The sequence below is a fragment of the Ceratotherium simum genome, chromosome 1 (genome assembly GCF_057802395.1).
Source record: "Ceratotherium simum simum isolate JZ-2026a chromosome 1, ASM5780239v1, whole genome shotgun sequence".
NCBI classification, from domain to species: Eukaryota; Metazoa; Chordata; class Mammalia; order Perissodactyla; family Rhinocerotidae; genus Ceratotherium; species Ceratotherium simum.
In genome coordinates, this window is record NC_141900.1 from 23,152,260 (window position 1) to 23,169,515 (window position 17,256).

Below are 17,256 nucleotides of genomic sequence, written 5' to 3' on the forward strand. Positions count from 1 at the left end.
AAAAAGAAGAACAAACAAAGCCCAAAATCAGTAGAAGAAGGGAAATAATAAAAATCAGAGCAGAAATAAATGAAATAGAGACCAAAAAAACAATAGAAAAATTAATAAAACCAAGAGCTGGTTCTTTGAAAAGATCAACAAAATAGACAAACCTTTAGCTAGACTCACCAAGAAAAAAGAGAGAAGGCACAAATAAGTAAAATCAGAAATGAAAGAGGAGAGGTTACAACAGACACCTCAGAAATACAAAAGATTATAAGAGAATACTATGAAAAACTATATGCCAACCAATTCGACAATCTGGAAGAAATGGATAAATTCTTAGAATCATACAACCTTCCAAAACTGGATCAAGAAGAAGTGGAGAATTTGAATAGACCAATCACCAGTAAGGAGATTGAAACAGTAATCAAAAACCTCCCCAAAAATAAAAGTCCAGGACCAGACGGCTTCCCTGGTGAATTCTACCAAACATTCAAAGAAGACTTAATACCTATCCTTCTCAAACTCTTCCAAAAAAATGAGGAGTGGGGGAACCTCCCTTACTCATTCTACGAATCTGACATTACCCTGATACCAAAACAAGACAAGGACAACACAAAAAAAAGAAAATTACAGGACAATATCACTGATGAACATCGATGCTGAAAATCCTCAACAAAATACTAGCAAATCGCATACAACAATACGTTAAAAGATTATACACCATGATCAAGTGGGATTTATTCCAGGGATGCAGGGATGGTTTAACATTCGCAAATCAATCAACGTAATACACCACATTAATAAAATGAAGAACAAAAATCACATGATCATCTCAATAGATGCAGAGAAAGCATTTGACAAGATCCAGCATCCATTTATGATAAAAACTCTGAATAAAATGGGTATAGAAGGAAAGTACCTCAACATAATAAAGACCATATATGAGAAACCCACAGCTAATATCATCCTCAATGGTGAAAAACTGAAAGCTATCCCTCTAAGAACAGGAACCAGACAAGGATGCCCACTGTCACCACTCCTATTTAACATAGTATTGGAAGTCCTAGCCAGAGCAATCAGGCAAGAGAAAGAAATAAAGGGATCCAAATTGGAAAGGAAGAAGTGAAACTGTCACTATTTGCAGATGACATGATTTTATATATAGAAAACCCTAAAGAATCCACCAGAAAACTTTTAGAAGTAATAAACGAATATGGTAAAGTTGCAGGATACAAAATCAACATACAAAAATCAGTTGCATTTCTGTACACTAACAATGAAGTAGCAGAAAGAGAAATTAAGAATACCATCCCATTTACAATTGCAACAAAAAGAATAAAATACCTAGGAATAAATTTAACCAAAGAGGTAAAAGATCTGTACACGAAAACTATAAAACATTTCTGAAAGAAATTGAAGAAGACACAAAGAAATGGAAAGATATTCCGTGCTCTTGGATTGGAAGAATTAACATAGTTAAGATGTCCATACTTCCTAAAGCCATCTATAGATTCAATGCAATCCCTATCAAAGTTCCAACAACATTTTTCACAGAAATAGAACAAAGAATCCTAAAATTCATATGAAACAACAAAAGACCCGAATAGCTAAAGGAATCCTGAGAAAAAGAACAAAGCTGGAGGTATCACACTCCCTGATATCAAAATATACTACAAAGCTATAGTAACCAAAACAGCATGGTACTGGCACAAAAACAGACACACAGATCAATGGAATAGAATCGAAAGCCCAGAAATAAACCCACACATCTATGGACAGCTAATCTTTGACAAAGGAGCCAAGAACATACAATGGGGAAAAGAAAGTCTCTTCAACAAATGGTGTTGGGAAAACTGGATAGCCATATGCAAAAAAATGAAAGTAGATCCTTACCTTACACCATACACAAAAATTAACTCCAAATGGATTAAAGACTTGAATGTAAGACCTGAAACTGTGAAAGTTCTAGAAGAAAACATAGGCAGTACGCTCTTCGACATCGGTCTTAGCAACATCTTTTCAAACACCACATCTGACCGGGCAAGAGAAACAATAGAAAAAATAAACAAATGGGACTACATCAAACTAAAAGGCTTCTGCACAGCAAAGGAAACCATCAACAAAACGAAAAGACAACCTAACAATTGGGAGAAGATATTTGCAAACCATACATCTGATAAGGGCTTAATCTCCAAAATATATAAAGAACTCATGCATCTCAACAACAAAAAAACTACCAACCCAATTAAAAAATGGGCAAAAGACCTGAACAGACATTTCTCCAAAGAAGATATACAGATGGCCAACAGACACATGAAAAGATGTTCAAAATCACTAACTATCAGGGAAATGCAAATCAAAACTACAATGAGATATCACCTCACGCCTGTCAGAATGGCTATAATTAACAAGACAGGAAACAACATGTGTTGGAGAGGATGTGGAGAGAAGGGAACTCTCATACACTGCTGGTGGGAGTGCAAACTGGTGCAGCCACTATGGAAAACAGTATGGAGATTCCTCAAAAAATCAAGGATAGAACTACCATATGATCCAGCTATTCCACTGTTGGGTATTTATCCAAAGAACTTGAAAACACCAATTTGCAAAGGTACATGCACCCCTGTGTTCATTGCAGCCTTATTCACAATAGCCAAGACTTGGAAGCAACCTAAGTGCCCATCAAGGGACGAATGGATAAAGAAGCTGTGGTATATATACACAATGGAATACTACTCAGCCATAAGAAATGACGAAATCCAGCCATTTGTGACAACATGGATGGACATTGAGGGTATAATGCAAAGTGAAATAAGTCAGAGGGAGAAGGCCAAATACCGTATGATTTCCTTCATTAAGTAGTAGATAATAACAACAATAAACAAACACATAGGGACAGAGATTGGATTGGTGGTTACCAGAGGGGAAGGGGAGGGGAGGGTGAAAGGGATAATTCGGTACATGTGTGTGGTGATGGGTTGTAATTAGTATTTTGGTGGTGAACATGATGTAGTCCATGCAGAAATAGAAGTACAATGATGTACACCTGAAATTTTTGCAATGTTATAAACCAATGTTACTGCAATAAAAAAAAAAAAAAAGATCTTAAAAAGAACCAATTAAGAAGGAAAGAAAATGCGTTCAGATGGAGTAAAAACAAAAGTTTACTTAGGAATATCTGTGATTTTTTAAAGTAAAATTGTGTACAGCGAACTCTGGAAGGAAGGATAACAAGAGATGTCACTAGTGTTTATCTCTGGGTATAGGATTTGGGGGACTTTTATTCTCTTCTTTGTACATTTCTATACTGCACAGTTATTTTTAAATGTATGTATTCTGTTTATTAAAATAAGTTAATTTTAATAAATCTTAAAAAAAAAAAAAAGAAAAGCAAGCAGGCATAATGTTTATGTTATTTTCCACATTTACAGATTGTGTTTTGTTTTGTTTCTTTAACTTTTTTTGTGTGTGAGGAAGATTGGCTCTGAGCTAACATCTGTTGCCAATCCTCCTCTTTTTTTTTTGCTGAGGAAGATTGGCTCTGACCTAAGATCTGTGCTCATCTTCTTCTATTTTGTATATGGGATGCCGCCACACATGGCTTGATGAGTGGTACATGGGTCCGTGCCTGGGATTCAAATCTGTGAACCCTGGGCCGCCGAAGCGGAACACGAGAACTTAACTGCTGTGCCACCGGGCTGGCCCCTGTCTCTTTAACTTTTAATACATCAATATTAATTGATGTTGAAAAACTATATAGTAATTCAAGTCAAAACTTGCTACTCTCTACTTTTTTTAATAAAGTGAATATTTCATGTAATTATCATTCACATGGTTTTTCTTGTTATTTATTCTAACTGCACTATTTTGTTCAAATTCTATTTCATGGCATATCTTAACATCTAAGTCCCTCTCTTAATATGTGAGTCCCTCACAAATTAATACCTCACTCTATTGTTGTAATAAAAAAATCAATACTACCTCCTGAAAAATTTCTCAAACCCTCCCAACAACTCTATACAGTAGGTATCATTTTTCTTATTGTATAGGCACAAGGTTCAACAAAGTAAATTGATGTTTCTAAGTTTAACAAAGTAGATGCACCATGTTTGCTTATTTTGGAGGTTTGCTTATTTTTGGAGTAGGGCTGAGGATTTAGAAGGGCTCAAAATATCGTATTTTTAGTAAATCTTTAAATTTGTTTATTTAGTTACTCTTATATGTTTCTGATACACAGGGTCCTAGATTTTCTCTTTTAAATAAGCATGTAATTGATCTTCTGAAAATGAGTTTATAATCCTCTCCCCTATATCTAGACTTTGGTGTGTAAATCTGACCCTCAAAAAGGAGCCATTATTTTCCCCACTACTTTCTGATTGTGGTTTGCTGTCAGTATGTTCTCATATTTTGAGGGAACCCATTGACTGTATCTGGATACCTTATCAGGATAAGTACTTATCAGGATACTTGCCTGATCTGACTCTTGTTTCGTCAAGTGGAAAAAAAGTATTTATTTAACAAAAAAATTGAGAAAACATACAATGCTTTCAGAGGAAGAAAAAAAATTCCATATTCCATTAGAATACTCCTTAATCAATTTGAAAGTCAAACAGTCTAATTTGGGGCCAGCCCCGTGGCTTAGCGGTTAAGAGCGTGCGCTCCGCTACTGGCAGCCCGCGTTCGGATCCCGGGTGCGCACCGACGCACAGCTTCTCCGGCCATGCTGAGGCCGCATCCCACATACAGCAACTAGAAGGATGTGCAACTATGACATACAACTATCTACTGGGGCTTTGGGGAGAAAAAAGGAGGAGGATTGGCAATAGATGTTAGCTCAGAGCCAGTCTTCCTTAGCAAAAGGAGGAGGATTAGCATGGATGTTAGCTCAGGGCTGATCTTCCTCACAAAAACAAAAAAACAAAAAAAACCAGTCTAATTTGCCAAAGATCTCTGCTAAGATAATTCTCACTGCTGCAGGTGCCCAGAAAGACTAGAGTGAAATCATTCCCCTGGGCCTCACTTTTGGGATATGTCTACCTGTCTCTCACCAGATCCAGGAAAGAACCCCTGGGGTGGGAAGATCATCGGCATTTCTCTTGGATACCTGGGATATCACTTGGACGCCTAAGGACAGGCTTTAAAAATATATATCTGTGCCATCATTTCTTAGAATCCGCAGTGTGAGAAAGATGTCCTTACACCTGTGCTAGCCACCTCCTCTGACACCCACTAAACCTGGTTCTCTCCGTATTCTTAGCAAAGTCTCCTACAACTAAACAGGCACATACCATCACTGTCCTACAACCAAGACCAACGTAGAAGACCTAGGAAAAGTCTCAGGTGCAGAGGCTAACATCTGGTGCATTAACGAATTGTTCAAAAGTAGTATTATTTACATCCCTAACCCAAGGGCACAGTAATTCATTAATTGTTATATGAAATGATTTTTCAGAATCACCAGCTCTTTCGTAGTAATTTTGAGTTGAGCAATTTTACTGTACTGGATTTAATGTAAGATATCCTGCCATTACCAGATCATTACTTGACTTTTTCCTTCTGTTTCTGATCGTGAAAAAGGAAAAAAAACTTACAGTGTTTTCCAAACTTACCTGATCATGAAGTATGTGTGTATTTAGTTTGGGCGTAGAGGAAACAATGCATTAAGACTGAAGATGGGGCCAGCCCCGTGGCTTGTCGGTTAAGTGCTTGCACTCCGCTACTGGCGGCCCGGGTTCGGATCCCGGGCACACACCGAGGCACCGCTTCTCCGGCCATGCTGAGGCCGTGTCCCACATACAGCAACTAGAAGGATGTGCAACTATGACGTACAACTATCTACTGGGGGGCTTTGGGGAAAAAAAAAAAAAAAGGAAGAGGATTGGCAATGGATGGTAGCTCAGAGCTGGTCTTCCTCAGCAAAAAGAGGAGGATTAGCATGGATGTTAGCTCAGGGCTGATCTTCCTCAAAAAAAAAAAAAAAAAAAAAAAGACGGAAGATGGAGGAATCCCATTAACAAGGAGAAATGTGCCCAAGTGTTTCAAAGGCTGGGAAGAACCTGGCACTAGCTTCTCTTCTTCTTTAGTTTATTTTTAATGATAGCCTGTGAATGTCTAGTTTACAGACTTTTCTCAGAAGTCTTGGAACTTTACAAACCAAGCTATAATACCCACGGAGTGAACAGCTGCCTTATAAGCATCACCTGCACAGATATTTAAGATTTACATAGTCATTTTATTGTGAAATTTCCAGATTGGTAACCTATATGTTATCCAGTTTATGCGTTAGTTTAAAATAATCAAACTCTTGAGTCATGCAAATATTGCTCAATCCTGGTCCTTGCTGAAATAAACACATCAGTGAATTAAAAGTTATTACCAATTTTTGATAAGCACTAATGAAGGTAGAAAAGATTAGCTTTAAATGATTAAATTTGATAATAAACATGAAAACAAGATCAGAATTAATTATGTGCTATGATCAAGAACAATTATTGATCTTTAACTGTACAGACATAAAATATTTATCTGACAGTAGATAATATGAGCACCTTCGAACTTACATGATGTAGTCCCTTTCCTTGACATGGACGTGGTCACCTCTCGACAAGTTCCCTATTAGTGCTCTAAGAATCCATGAGTTAGAAAAACTTACAACATTGGAATATCAAAGATAACCCATAAAAAGCAGAAAAAAGTCTTCCATCCATCCCTGCCAAGTTCTCAGCCTTATTTCAAAGACTGGAGATAAAATCAACCAGTAAAATCTGATCCATGGAATTTCTATGACTCTCAAGTGGCTCATTTTCTTTGAGAATTAAATGTTAGAAATATATATATTGTAGTCCAAAATAAACTAACCCATATTATCTAAAACTGGCCATAATAATTCCTTTTGGACAGCTTGTACACAGAAAGAATAGGTTGCTTTATAAAAATGGCATGGAAAATGATGAAATATTACTTATTTTTATAATCTTTGACAAGAAGTGAAAATACTATTTCCTGAAACCCAGGTAGAGGACTCATTTTTATCACCTGCCAGAAGGAAAAAACGTCTTTCATAAAATTGAGCACCTGCCTACAGAATTCTAAATCTGTGTTTACATGGATTTAAGGAGCTCAGGTAAACCGTTGAAACAGAATGGAAATCTCCTTAGAGAAGATCGTGGGGGGATTAATGACGCCTGAGCCACACACACGCACACACAGCCTAGCGGCCCCACTCCTCGAGTTTCTGATTCAGTAGGTTTGTGGTGGGGCTTGAGAATCTGCATTTCTAACACCTTCCCAGGTGATGCTGATGACAGGGACCACACTGAGAGCTACTGCTTTGGCTTAAATTCTGTAAGAAAGAGTATTCTTTTTACATAGAAGTACTTCTATATTTAGGCTTGTATGCCTTGGGAGTACTGTATATATCGAGCAGCCATTTAGACCATTTGTTAAAAAATGTGGCCACTGTTTGGAACCTACACAAGCCACCTCTGAAGTCCACTGGGGGTGGGGTGGAGCTGTCCTCTCTCACAGGGCTCTGGTTGTTTCACTCATGGCCTTCATGATGTGTTGCTTTCACCTGCCATTGCAAAGATTAATTTTGTTTTATTTAACCACTTGTGAGTTGACTTTATAGCATAAGAAAGTGCCTTTCTGTTTATAGGAGGCAAGAAGCCGTGCAGAGGCCTATCCTAAAACCACACGTAGAAGGGGTAAGAGAAGGCTGGTGTTGGATCAGGGCAGGGCCAAATTCCAACTTGGATACTTCCCAGTTCTCAAAGGATTGTGAAGGGAGGGAGAAAAATAGACACGATTTACATTCCTTCTGCTTTTGCACTGTGGATGATTCATTGACTTGGGAATGAGAACCACAGAAATGGTGGACTTGGTGGTAGGAATAACAGATTCATTCAGTTGTCCGGGAGCAATTGGTTGGTGAGGCTCAGCACAAGAACTTGAGTTCTAGAACTCAAGAACCACAGCTATTCTGTATTAACTTAAAGAGCAAGGAGGGAGGCCAAGAATGAATTCTAGATTTTATTTATAATAACTAACTTTTATTATGTGCTTACTAGTTTCCATTTTACAGAGGGAGAGAGAGAGAGACTGACTAATGTTCTATATTGTTATCTTTTTGTTTTGTATCTTTAGATGAAGAATCAGTTACGCATCCATCAGATACCTCAAAGTAACTATTACATTGAAAAATCCACCTTCAACTTACACTGAAATTGGAAAATTTCTGACTACTACCATTTTTAAAGACAACATGTATCCAAAAAACCTAGTCCCCCTTTCTCCTACTGCTTCTGTCTGCCCAATATGAAAGCCAAAAGACCAGTCAACACAAAAGAAATATTTCCAAAGAAGCGCAGAACCATTTGACTAATAAACTTGGGAAAAAAAGCATCAAGCTAAAAATAAATTTCAAAAGACTCAACCTCAAATGAAAACTGAATCATCAAACCATGGAAAAAATTATGGAGCGATCTTTCCATTTTAAGCTATTTCTTAGATTTCTTTAGTTTGTTCATTTTCTTTAGTTGGCTCTTTAGAGAAACTATATATATATAACACACTATATTGAGATTTGTCAATTAGAAGTCTGTAAGCAGGAAAATGAGAGATATTATAATTCTTAAATAACATTTGGCCAAACCTTTAGAAAATTGGATCATAAAATCGAAAGAAGGCAAAACCTACATCAAATCTGCTTGCCTAATGGCACACTTCAGTCCTCCTCTGACACCACCGTGGGATTTTCTTTCAGAATTAAGCAATTCTACAAAAAGAGACTGTTCTTACCCTCATCCTTCCATTCCTTATTGCTGGCCCATCTTCTGCCAATCTCAACACGTACAAATCCATTTTGTATTCCCTTCCTCCACGAATGCTGAATCCAAATCCTTTGGCTCCTTTCTCCATGTCCACAGTGAAATAATCAAAATCCTTTGGGGTTGGGGAGAAAACGGAATAAACAATTGTTTAGTATCAGAGAAGCTTCTGTGGTCAGTCCCTCTGTTCTCCTTCTCTCTCATAGTTAATGTGTTCCAAAAGACACCGTGTTGTGAGAAGAAGTAATCTGAATTCACCATATAGCAAACTGCAAGACAAAATTCCAACGGTTTGAGCAGATCGGAACACAGTTCACTTGGTCATTAAAGGAACTGCTGTGTAGCTTGTTCACTTTGGTATTCATCGGTTTACTTAGCAAACGTAATTATTGCATATAGGCCTGGGGGATATTATCTCTCTTTTGAATTTTCTCTTTCACTGTTGTTGAGCACCATAAATCAATGTATCAGAGTCATGTGTGTGTGTGTGTGTGTGTGTGTGTATGTATGTGAATTATAGGTCTGCTCATTAGAAAATGAAATTTAATGGGGTCTTTCAGGTACCTGGGGCTGCCTGTAGTCTGACAGAGGGTACTGCCTGGTGTCAGGGGAGTGCTGCCTGTAGTCCAGCAGGGGAGGTTGCCTATAGTCCAAGGGTGGGGGTTGCTGGTAGTCCCCTCCTGGGGGCTGCCTGTAGTCCAGTGGGGGCTGCCTGTAGTCCGTGAACGGAGGCTGTCGGATGTCTGGTTTCACATCTTGCCTCGCTTTTACTTCTGACCTGTAACTAAATAAATGGAAATGGGATTTGCTTTGGTATCTCAGCATTCTAAGGAGACTAGAATGATCACATGATCTCTAGGCATATGTGGGCCACACTTCTTGGTGGTCCTTTTGCATTTTCAGGAGTATGAAAAGATTAAATAAATGATAAGTATTTTTCAATCTTTGACAAATGCCATATTGTATACTTTTCATTTGGCTCCTTAACGAATCAAGGTAAAAATGATGGTTCAACCAGAACTTTGTGGAAAAGGACTTATGGATATCCCTCTCTTTGACTTTGGCTATTTAAAAACTGTACAATTGCAGCAAATCTAGGGAGTTAAACACTGAACTGTACATCCCAAAATATCAGTCTGTCTCAACACCAGTAAACCGACTCGCTCAACCTCTCACACACACCATTCATTACTTCATGAATACATGATTGAAATGATTTCTAAACACTCCACAAAATCATAATTAAAGGCTATTTTAACCTGCCTGGTAGGGTCTTTTTGAATATATTCCAGAGGTTATAGGAGTGATAGTAAGGTATAATCACCAACTACAAATCAAGCAGAAAGTCACTGGGTCATTGTTAAGAGTAGAAACGTATTATGTAGAGTTTAAATACTAGACTACAGCTATCAGATTAGCGTCAGATACTATCATGGGCTTAAGACGGAAGGAAAGGCAAAAATGTTTATGATGTCCAACATTTGTCTCTTTCTTATTTCTAGATATCAGTTACTAACAAAATAAATACAGAGACTGGAACGAGTTGTTTAGTGCTCTTTTGTGAATCCAAACTGCTCTCAACTGAGGAAATTCCCAGCTCCAAAAAGGGATTAAAATAGCCAGTACCTACCATTAGGGGATCATTAGGAAGGTAAGCTGAAAAATTATCATCATAGTATAAAAGCCACTTAATTCTGTAGTTCATTGCCTACTGGCACAGCAATAGTCTCTAATGAGCTACCCAGGGATATAGGAAGATTAAAAATATACATTCTATATAATAATAATTTTATCTAAAATTAATATGGAAGGTTTGAGGAATTGAGAAAATATTTAGTACCAAGGAAAAACTCACATGTGTCAGGAAAATGGTTCAAAATCAGTAGAATTTTTACCTTTGAGACTAGGTTTTTTCTTTACTGGCTTATGGTCTCACTGATGCTGATTAGTATTAAATATTTTAAAAAATCACTCACCTGAACAATTGCCATTAGCATAATCTAATGTTTGGTAAGGTCACACTGAAAGTGGACGGCAGTAGATGTATTTAGTTGGGGTTTTTGGAAGGAGGTTAGTAATGTAGTTATTTTAATCAATGCTTTGAGTAGGTCCCATTTGTTACTTAACCTGCGGAAGTGACACATTCCTTTCGTGAGGTGCATAATTTAGGCTTTGCTTTGTACCTCACCAAGTGGTCCACTCACTCACTGAGAGTGTGCATGCCAGAGGACAGGATTATTTAAAATATGCGTTGAGATGCTTAACTATGCAAATGAATGAATTAAACAAAAGGAATTGAACTGAGTGACACTTGGTATGTGTCAGTTCCTTTCTAGAAATAGCTTGCTTGCTGGTTTAGATGTTACATTGTTTTAAGTTCTAGCACAGTCACTTTATTTTCATTATGCGTGTGATATGGATATGAAATATCCATCACGTGCTCCGTTTCTAAGCAGATGTGTCACGAGATACAGAAAAAGACGGTGAAATGGCAGAGTCTTCCTAAAGATGACACAAAAGCTTAGAAACAGGAACGGTTAAAACTTGCAACAGCTGTCATCTAAACCTACCTTCCAGCACCCAGACCTCATTCTACGCCAGTGCCAGGTGTCAGGATTTTACCAGCTGCACATGGAAGAGTTCTTCAATAAGAAAAATATACTTAATTTTTTATGAGTGTTGCTAACTTTTAAGCGAATGATACACTGACTAGGGCAAAAATTACGTTGCTTTGAATTTGTGAAACACTTTAAGGAAAACTCGAGATTATTAAAGGATTATTAGCCTCTTTAAAGCTCCTTTACTTATGAAAGAAGGTCATCAGTATAACTGTGCATAGCTATTAATTCCATTATTAAAGTGACTTTAGAGGTGATAAAACTAGATCACTAATGGTAATTTCTAGCAGAATTTTATAGTATGAACAAGTTCAAGAACCAAGAAACGCTGCCCATGTGGTAGGGGATCTTATGGTGGGTTTTCACCTTGTGTGGGCCTTTCAAGAATTCCTTCCAGCCTCAAGTATCTAGGGTTCAAAGACTGTGAAAGAAGTCAATTTCCAATGCTCTTGCACTGATCTTGCTATTTAAAATGCAGTCGAATATCAATTGCCCTTGCTGGGGAAGGTAAACCCTGCTACTTATATTTACTTTTGGAATATACTACACAATGGCTCTTTTGTTGTTTTCAATAAATGCTTCTCCCTGAATAGTGTTTTGTTTATGTCCATATTAAAATTATTTTGTGTTTCCCGAGCTCACACCAAGAGGATGTTAAGGGACAGAGAAATGGGTAGAGGTGTGCAGGGCATCAGTTGGAAGCCAATCGAAGAGTAAAGAAGACAGGATAAAGCAGTCACTCATTCTAACTCAAAAAATAAAAATTTGCAAGCAGATTGGCATTTTATTTTATACCACTTTAACACGGGTGCTGGCTTAATTTAACATGTAGGTGGGCACTTCCTGTACAAATGAACTAATAAAAAATTCATACTGTGTGCTTGGCATACAAGCTATCTTGGAGACATCTCTAGCCTAGGAAAAGGCAAAGAGTTTTCTCTCTGATACCATAACCATCTTTAAATGTAGCTAGGAAAATGGTTCTGGTATCTGTGAGATCATTGAATCTCTTCATTCATACGCAAATGAGCCACCCAGTAACAAGTGAAGAGTTAAGCCAGGAAAGCCCAGTGCCAGGATAGGGTCCTAGAACTGGAGTGGGCCCTTTCTAGGCTTTTAATATTACTGAAGCAAAAATACCCAAGAACTCTAGGCAAATTTGTTGATGATTTATAAAAATTTGGATCAGGTCAATCTGTTAATCCCAGAGGTAGGAAATATTTTATTCTGTAGTCAGGCAAAAAAATATCCAAAAACCATTGTTTCTGTAATGGGGCTGAGTCCCAGTCATGAGCTAGTAGCAGATGGGGACAGAATAGTAGCCTCGCCAACTGTTATTCTCTCCACTGAACTATTGCACACCAGGGGTGAGATTACCCACCCCAAGGCTAAAAGCAAGAGCCCATCTCAAGGGGAGTCTGACTCTGGAAAGGTGAAGATGGAATTGTGGCTGGAAGTTTAATCAACAGTGGCAGAGGCAAGAAAGAGTCTGAAGCTGGCTCGGGGACTGCTGGAGCCCTCAGATCCTCCCTCCTGAGGCTAAAATGAATCCTGGGGAAAGCTGGTGCAATCTGTCGAAACAACACGCGGTGAAAGAGAACACATCTGGGGCTTATTATTGAGGAAACCCAGGACTTACTCCTCTTATGGATTGTCAGATTCTTACCTCTGTATCATTTGCTTTATGAGGCTTAGTCTTTTTTCTTCCCTGGAATATATTAAAACCATAAACAGCTGAGGACAACAGACATTTACTTTTCTATGAAAGCAAATGAGGGATATCAGAACAGAACAGGGCTTTATGGAAATAACACCTGTGGCAGAGGGAAAATATTTGCTTCGCTACAGTGTGAGTGATGAACCTAGAGAGTTCTGGGACTCAAAAACTGGGTGTCACTTCATCTTACCAACATGGGAGGCAGGAGATGGGAAGCAGATGTTCAGAAAACATTAGAATCATGGAAAAGACCGGTGAGGATTTTGTATTCAGAGATGTTCCCATGGGCTCTTCTGTTTTTCTCCTTCGAAAGGGAGAAAACAACATAGGAACATGTCTTCATACCTTTCTCTAATGGCTCAACCTAACCCAGGCTCCCCATTACACACAAGTCACAATGAGAAGACAATGTTATTTTTATAAGGCATCCTTTTTTTTCTGAAGTTCAAAGTACCTTACTTACATTAGTTCATGACGTGGAATGAAAGAACCTCATTAGATTTTGGGTGGGAGGATATAAAGTGAAATGCAGTAAAAATGCTAAAATTTATCAATGTTTTCAAATCCTTCAACGTTTCCCCTTCTCCACACCATTGTTATTTTCAAGCCATTACCTTCATGGCTCAATGGTCACTGGCAGCCACCTCTAACTGCTTAACCTGCATTCACCCTGATCAGTTTCCAGTCTGTTCTCTGTGGGGTCAACTGAGAGATCTTGAAAAGCAAATCCAATGATGTCAATCCTCAGCTTAAAGCCCTCCAATGACTTCTCACTACACTTAAGATCAAAATCTTTAACATGCCTACGAGATCTTGTAGGGCCAAAATCTTTAACATGCCTATGAGACCTTGTAGGGCGGGCCCTACCACCCTCACTGGCTTCATCTCAAACCATGCTCCCTCCTCTTTACCCCCATTACGTGGCGTTATTTCCCTCCTTAGTGCTTACATGCTCCCTCCTGCCAAAGGGCCTTTGGGAAGGTTCTTCACTCTGGCTGGAGTCCCTTTATTGTGCTCTTTAGCTAGTTAAGCCCTACTCATCTGCAATCGCTCATCATTTCTTCAGGAAAGGTTCTCTTATTGTGAAGGACAGACACTTGTGTTTGCTGATAAAACCACCTTTATAACATACACACAATCTCCAAATCACACATAGGTGCACATGAAATTTTTACTTTATGAAAATCTCTGGCCTGCCTGTGTCCTGTCCTGTCCCAAACTCTCCCTCTCCCAGACCCCCTCACCTCTCAGAATCAGAAAAGCCCACGGAAACTTTACCTGTTTTCATGTCCTTGCAACTGAAGTGGCTGAGGAGGAGCTGGTTGGGTGACAGGACTGTTGGGGGCGGCAGGGCTTGGCTGGGCCAGAGGACTCTGCTGGGCCAAGGGGCTGTGCTGCTGGGCCATGGGGCTCTGCTTCTCTGAGCTGGGTGCTGAGGCTGGGCTGCTGAGCTCTGTAATGGGGAACCAAAGTGGCAAATGCAGACAGATTGGCATTTGATGAAGGGCAGAAGGTGGCCAGATGTGGTAACTCTTTGCCTCTGCAGATGACTCAAGGCTTTGGTTATTTCCTTCTGTTAGGCTTTAAGACAGCAGCTTAAACTTCTCAAATTCCAGTACCACCCCCAGAATTAGAATTCTTTTGTTAATTATAAGGGTTGTTGAACAAGGTTATGAACAGATTCTCTTGTCATGTTGTCAGAAGAAAAGATTACAATAAAGAAAAATCTGTTAAAACTATGAAACAATAATTCAAAGGCATAAGCTCTAAAACATATTCTATTTTTCCAGTATTGCTTACTGAGAGAAAACATTTTAGTCACTACTTTTTGGTTATGACGAGAAGTCTTACCAGTATGCCAAACTTTGCATAAGAAACTAACCATAATAAAAGTAAACGCTTTTTACAATCTTTTCTCCAGTTCCTTGTTAGTCTCATTGCCTAATAACCCCCTGTACTCCATGGTTCTCTAGAAAGAGGAAAAAACATTGGACAGAAGAAGGTTCATAAAGTTGTTCTTTGTTAAAACTGAGTCTTGGCCTTTTTTGTAATAGCATAGAATTTTCAACAGATATTGTCTCTCTATGTTGGAGTACGAGCAGGACAGACATGTTGAAGACTGGGAGAACGGAGACACAAGTCAGATTTTTTGTGAGCAACCCTGCTTAGAGTTAATTTCCATTGAATATTTTATACATAATGGTGTCTGTAGATAACAGGTTAAAAAAATGGTCATTTTCTTTTCTTTTGGTTGGGTGACAAAAGGGAGGTGATCTATTAGCATTCCCTTATAAACCACTGTTCTGCTTTCTTTTCTCACAGCCCAAATTTCTAAATTCCTTTTCCACTTGTATCAGGGTTTCTCAGCCTCAGCACTGTTAATTTGGGCCAGATCATTCTTTGCTGTGAGGGGTTGTTCTGTGCATTGTAGGATGTTTAGCAGAATTCTTGCCCTCTACCCCTCAGATGACAGTAGCATCCCCACCCCAACCATGACAATCAAAAATGTCTCCAGACATTGCCAAATGTCCCCAGGGGGGCACAGAAGCACCTCAGTTGAGAACCTTTGTTTTATATTTGAAGTCAGGTGGTCGATTGGTGCCTCATTGTTAGATAGTACCAAGATGGAATCAGGAGACTAAGTAAAACCAAGGGGACCAAGGTGAATGAGCCCATCATTCACCATGTGGGACACCATGGTCCACTCACCAGTGAGCTCCAGGGACTGAATTCTCGAATATCATTAATAAGTCAGCAGCTACAAACTAGTAATGAACCCACTACGTCTGGAAATGGTGAATTTATGGTGAACTGGTACTCAGAACTCCATGGCCCCTTAAGGCACAGCTGTGAGTTGTGATGCTTACCACTCTTCAAGCCTCAGGGGGGCGTCCTTGTACAGAGAAACTCAAAAGGCTAAGTGGGAACTTAAAATTCGTATCAGATGCAACATTTTCTAAATGAGCTCTCTTTATACCACAAAACTTCCTCAAGCTTTTCAAAATCAATCCGACTTTGAAGAATCCTCCAGAGCTTAACCGTTAACATGAATACATTGTTTTTTTTTTTTCCTTCAGATTTGTAACTCTATCATCTCTGTTGAATGGGTTCTGGTTTAATATAACCATAAGAACGGTAGTTCCAGGACCATAGGGAATGACTGAATAACCCAGTGTCTTGGGATTCATACTATTTATCTATGATGTCACATAGCTCGATCTGGGAATGAAATTGGTACTGAGTAAACAAGATATGGGTTGCAAGAGAGTGTGAATTTTTACAAAAGTGGAAGTAACAGTCAACTTCTGACACTCTGACACCACACTGATGGCACCAAGTGGACTCCACGACCCCGGCTCAGGCACTCACCCTCCTGAGGAATGATGCGAAGGGTGACACTAAGACCTGCGTCCTTAATGAGCTTCACGATGTCTGCGTGCGGCATATTGATGATAGACTGGCCGTTCACTGCTAAGATCCGGTCTCCCACTTTTAGTTTTGCACAGCGATCTGCAGGACTCCCATCAATGATGCGTCCAATTTTATGGGGCACAGCTGAAAAAAATCCCAAACAGAAACAGGTGTCAGGGGCATTACCAATACATGTTCTAGCTTTGAGTCCCAGCCCCACAGGAAACAATGCAGTATCAGAATTCCTTCTTTCGTAGGTATATTTGCCTTTGAAATCACAATCATTCCTATCAGATGTGGTCCTGTGCATACTACTGAGACCAGAGTTTCTAACTTCAAGTCTGCAGTGACAGGCCAATTCTAAACACATGGACCAGGGGTTCTCAAACATTGGGGTGCATCATAATCGCCCTAGGATTAAATATACAGCTCTTTGGGCTTTATCCCAGACCTTGTGAATCAGAATGTTCAGGCAGGAGGTGAGGACCATGGATGTTTAAGAAACTCCTTGAGAGATTCCAATATATACAAAAATTTGAGAACCACAGACAGAACACTGTGCCCAAAGAGCTCCTACTCTAGAGGCAATAATACACGGTTTCAGACAGACACAGTAAGTGCCAGGAATTTAATTTACCCTCTTCTCTATTTTACTAAGAGGAGAAAACAGGAAAGGAAAGAAATATATATTAATATG

At 39.0% G+C, this 17,256-nt stretch overlaps 1 protein-coding gene across 1 annotated transcript in view; it reads right to left on the bottom strand.

The window, feature by feature from the left end:
* The window catches only part of MAGI2 (membrane associated guanylate kinase, WW and PDZ domain containing 2), a 978,709-nt gene that overhangs the window by 94,126 nt on the left and 867,327 nt on the right, over positions 1-17,256 (bottom strand). Inside the window, exons 16-19 of the mRNA XM_087434019.1 lie at positions 16,518-16,703; positions 14,427-14,601; positions 9,378-9,597; positions 8,785-8,928 (exon numbers count right to left, since the gene is read on the bottom strand). Of these exons, the coding sequence (XP_087290145.1) occupies positions 8,785-8,928; positions 9,378-9,597; positions 14,427-14,601; positions 16,518-16,703 (725 nt within the window). The remainder of the gene's footprint in view (positions 1-8,784; positions 8,929-9,377; positions 9,598-14,426; positions 14,602-16,517; positions 16,704-17,256) is intronic.